General features: G+C 27.8%; 1 protein-coding gene across 1 annotated transcript; it reads right to left on the reverse strand.

The window, feature by feature from the left end:
• Positions 1–401: 401 nt before the first annotated feature.
• LOC129984657 (ceramide-1-phosphate transfer protein-like) lies at positions 402–4,998 on the reverse strand. The gene is made up of 2 exons (XM_056094578.1): positions 4,709–4,998; positions 402–1,164 (listed from the first exon to the last, which is right to left on the reverse strand). The coding sequence occupies exons 1-2, from the start codon at positions 4,873–4,875 to the stop codon at positions 639–641; spliced, it is 693 nt and encodes a 230-aa protein (XP_055950553.1). The 5' UTR covers positions 4,876–4,998; the 3' UTR covers positions 402–638.
• Positions 4,999–5,437: the final 439 nt, after the last annotated feature.

Raw genomic sequence — 5,437 nt, forward strand, 5'->3', positions numbered from 1 at the left:
AAGTTACATTAATCATTTTAAACTAAAGAATAAGTCTCAGATCTGTAATAACATACATTTAACAAAACTTTCCCCTTATCAGTAACCAAAAAAGTAATTATATGAAATGAATTAATACAAAATAATTTTAGTTATGAATTCATAAAACTATTTTCCAAGATAAAAATATAAAATTACTAGTAATTCAAAGTTTATCATTCATAAAAAAAAATGTATTACTTCAGGAATCACCAATAAAAAAGTTATTCAAGTTAAATCATTAAAAGTCACTGAAATTTTAAAAATTAAAAAAAGAAAGCTTTAAAAACAAGATTATGTGTAGTACAAAACTACAAAAAAATTTCAAGACTTTTCATTTTTTATAATTTGCTCATAAGTTATTGAATATTTCATATTTTTATTTATATTTATATGAAACAAGTTAAGTAAAATTACTACTTTTTAAGAGAAAAGTCAATAAAACAATCATGAAAAAATTAATGCATATGTTTATAAAACATATTATGCACATCTATAACAATGACAGCAACTTTAAAAATTTCAATAAAAGGTTTCTGAAGTAAATAAATTCATAATATCAATCCTTCAATGCATTATAAACTATTTTTTTAAAAAAATTAAGCCTAAACTAATCACTGTTAAGGTAAATTTAAAAGATCATTTGCTTCAAACAATTTATGAGTTTCATCATAAATTTTTTTACAAACACTTGCAATATCTCCCATAATTTTCCCATAGTACTGAATCGTGGCATCATCACAAGGGCCTCCATATACTCGTTCAATAAACTGCTGCCTAGCAGGAAGCGTGTACATTGCAATGGTAGCACCTTTTCGAATAAGCCATGGATGGTATTTTGATAATGTCTCATTGTAGCATTTTTGAGCTATTGTTGAGCTTTTAGCAGTAGAATCAGCAGTACTGAAGTCGCTCATAAATGACATGACAAACTCCAAAGATCGATGGAGTCTCAACAATGTTCGAGAGCCAGAAGGTCGGCTTGTGTCTGCAGTGATTCCATTGCAACATTCATATTCAATCATTGATTGAATGGTTGCATATTGGTCACTGACTTCAGAGTGCTTATATTCTTCTAGAATATTAACTTTACTGATGATATCTGATGCCACAAACCCAAATACAGAGCCAAGAAGAGTAAAAAACCTACAAAAAAAAGGGGGGGGATATTTCTATATTAAAATGATAAATCTATTATCAAAACTTATAAAAATATCAGGATAATGATCATATTGATAAAAAAATAATACATGGCATTATAAACTTAGCTTTTTAAACAAGAAGTTTTAAGTTTCTACCACTGATTGATTATAATACAGAAATATACATGCTTTTATTTTTAAACAATGTAAATACAAAAAAATATGGCAAATGATTCTAAATTCTAACATGATACTCAACACAAGGCTACCAGCACTATATAAAAATATAAATCTAAGTACTAAAAAAAAATCTGAAGAACAATATTTAAAATAATAATATCCAAACTTTTTGTTACATGACTGAAGATAAGTCAAAATTCTCCTAATGATTTAACATTTAGTTTCTTGAAATAATAGACAAAGGAGAACAGTTGACTTTTAAACCTATCACTAAGGTTTGAATTACATATACTTTATAAAAATTTTCAAAAATTTGTCAAAAATCATCATTAGAATTTTTTTGATTACTATAAGAGCTCTCCTAATTAAGATAGATAGCTGAGTAGTTTCAGGTTATAGTATTTTTCATATTTTTTCATCTAATATATAACATGCTACATATATAATACATAAAGTATTTTGTCAAAATTGAAATGAAAATGTTAACAAATTTTTAAACAGTACACAGTTAAAATTTTCAAAATCATTCCTTGAATAATCAATATTACTGTAAATTACATGGCAAAATATATATTTGAGATAATAATGGATTAATTCTTAAAATAATTTATAAATAAGGCTTGGTTTGTCATTAATATCTCGTATTTTGCTGAACACAAAAATACTTATTTTCACAAATCCAAAAATTAAATAGAGATAAAAACACAAAGACAGATTACAGTAAAAAGCATATAGTAACACTCAAGGCCAACTTTCATTTTTGGTGGCCAAAAAGTGCCCTTATCCTCTCACTTTAAAATCTTCCTCATGACAGCAGAAGTTCAAACAGTTTCTCTTATTTTTGTATTGGTCAGTATATATGTCTAAAAAATAAATAATTTGGTATAGAAACCAGAAATGCTATTGTATTAATACTATGTATCTTTTACAAATCACACTTATTTGTAGTGTTGTTCTTAATTGTTACCTTTTATTAATATTAATTTAATAAATTTCATAAGAGTAAAATTCAAAAGTATAAATATTTTAACTTAATTTTAAATTAAAGTTTTAGAATATGAGATAGGTATTGCCAGTTGATAGCAATTCTATAATAGTTATTGTTTTACATTCAATACTGTATTTTTTTTCTTCGGGCTTTTTTCATAATTTCCATAGAAGTGTAAAAATTAGCATTCTTATTTATTTAGCTAAATACAAATAATTAAAAATCAAGTCTCAGTTTAAATTATTTCAACAAACTCATCATCATCCCAAATTTATATTTTGCGAACTGATTTAATACAATACAAAATATTCATAGGATTAAATTGAAAGATTTAAAATAAATAGTTATTGAAAAAAAAATTTTAAATATAATTTTTTTTAATTCTATAAATAAATCTTTCATATATTATTATCAAGGGTTTGTATTAAGCCTATAAATATGTAGACAACAAAAAAAGATGTGAAACGACACCTCTTCCAGCTCTATGAAGGACTGCTAGAGCAATTCAAAAATTTCCGATGATTTTTGGTAATGTTTGTGAAGCTACATAACTGTATATTGCTGCAATTCAAAAATGATAAAATCAATATTGATGAAATTTAGTACTTTTCCAAATCTACATAAATGAAGATTTGGAAAGAATAATAATGGTATAAGAATTTATAATAGATCAATCATGTAGTATGGAAAAGCACTCAGGGGTGTTTATGGGACCCCAAAAAATCCCCTGACACTTTTACGGACTTACTACCGACATTTTGGAGTTTCGAGAAGGGGGGGGGGAAATGAAAAATTACGATTATGAAGTATTGAATGACCTAATTATAAAAGTTCAATTAATTACTTTTTTTGCAAAATTAATAACCATTAATTTTGCAAAATTAAGACCTTTGAACCCAGGTCACGTGATCGCACATCTGGTCGAACGAAGTCTCTCCCTTTTTTTTCTACCGCGCCTACTTGCCGAAAAGAATCCAGAAGAGAATATCCGAGAACCGGGGGAATGAGTCATAACTCGCAATAAGGAAAGAACAAAAAAGAAGTTTTTTCCCTCTTTTCACGCATTATCACTGCCTTTGGAGAAAGAAAGGAAAAGTTTTCACCACACACACTGACCTTGCGTTTTCTGCTTTCAAATCAAACAAAATTACCCAGATCAACATAAATAATTCATTATTATTCCTACTTCCTTTTGAACAACGATCCCCGGAATTTCCGGGAATCGAAGTTCAAAATCCCCGGAATTCCGGGGTTTCCCCGCAGCACAAACACCCCTGAGCACTTTTTAATATTTATAGAATAAAAAAGTAGAAGCAAATACTTTTAAACAGAAAAATATTTAATGGAAACAAATTAATTAAAAGAGGCAATGTATTTTCCAATCTTGTAAAGTTAACAGTAAATTTCATAAGAATCAGTAAATAGTCAATCACTCTGAGCTAAAAGATGATTTGATTTTTATAATCAAATTAAAACTGGGTGAGAAAAATATGAAGGCATTATGGCATAAGTTTTATAAAAAGATATGTGAAACGAGGAACTGAAAACCAAATAAAAATATTGTAGAACTGAATGTAATATTAAATGGCAACACAATATACACTAAATTAATTTTAAAACTACTAGAATTAGAAAATATAAACATTAAAAGAAAAGCTTTTTTTAAAAAATGGCACCAATGATTAAATGGTCTTGGAGTTTACATCATATATTAAAAAGTAAATAGATAATTTTTGGAAGGTAACAGATTAACACTTGTAGCATCCTTAATGAATTTCTAAATAATAAAAATTACTTAATTTTCTTTTAGTTAAAAAGAAAATTATAATTAAAAAGTAATTTAAACTTCATACATTTCAAGCATAAAAAAATCATAAACATACAAGAGTGAAGTGCAGAATTCTAATAATTTTATAATTCCTGAAGAAATATATATTAAGATTCTTCAGATAAAATAGTCACTTGTGTTGAAAAAAATATTAAAAGCAAGCTTTTCTGATAAATAAACACAACATTTATTAAAACTGACGAGAATACATGTTGACTGTTTGGCTGGCAGAAAATGATGATGAGTTATCTGTACGTAAAACTTTGGCATACTTTTCAACAATTTGTGATTAGTTATTCATTTAATTGTTTAGAAAAAATTTGGAGTGTAAATAATTAAACCACAAATCCATTATGCATGACCAAGGCATTACGAAATTTTAAAATCCATCTTAATTTCTTAAACGAAATAAGAAATGTGTTTGAACATCACTGACCTGAATATTTGTTATTTCCAAAAACAAATGAATATACAAACAGAAAACTTCGACACTTTTCGATCAGACAACAGAAAACTTCGAAACTTTAAAAAATTCATTGAAAAAGCTCATACCTGTATAATTCTTTGAAAGCTATTAGATAGTATTCCATATTCAAGGCATTACTTTCTGCACAACACTTTTCCAAAGAATTGTATAAAAGTTGTATGTCAAACTGATCCGGCGAATTTCCAACAGATTTTCCCCCATTCACTTTACTACACACTTCCACATCATCCATTTTTTGAATTTAGAAATAAGTAATCTACAATGAAATGTGCTCCAAATATAATATAGAGAAAAGATTAACTCATAGATAACATTTACGTTTAAACAGAAAGACCCGTTAACCGCAGGACGCTTTAACCCCCACTAGAAGTTCAAAGGGGGGGAAGCATTAGAAGCGATGGGAGGGAAGTAGCACTGAAGGACGGGTTTCATTCCGGTAGTGATGGAAATGGGGGAATAGATGTATGGTTGCTTAAGGAAAAGCTTTTTGGCGCCAAAAGCTGAAAAATTATTTATACGCCAAAAATGAAGCGCATTTTTCGAATGCATAGGGTAGAGTGTGAAGAACTGCCAGTCGGATCAATGAAGAAGGTAGACCTTATTTATGCACGATCTTTCTTAATAAAAGGATAATACCGTGATATAATTTATTTATTATTGCTCATAATTACGTTTTATGAATCTAATTTCTGACTAGAAATGTATGTTGACTATGGCTGAGAACAGTGAGAGCTTGGGAAAGCTGAATTTTCCACAGGCGTATTCAATTTAAAATTGATTAAATGGCAAGAAAC

Source organism: Argiope bruennichi, chromosome 9 (assembly GCF_947563725.1).
Source record: "Argiope bruennichi chromosome 9, qqArgBrue1.1, whole genome shotgun sequence".
NCBI lineage: Eukaryota > Metazoa > Arthropoda > Arachnida > Araneae > Araneidae > Argiope > Argiope bruennichi.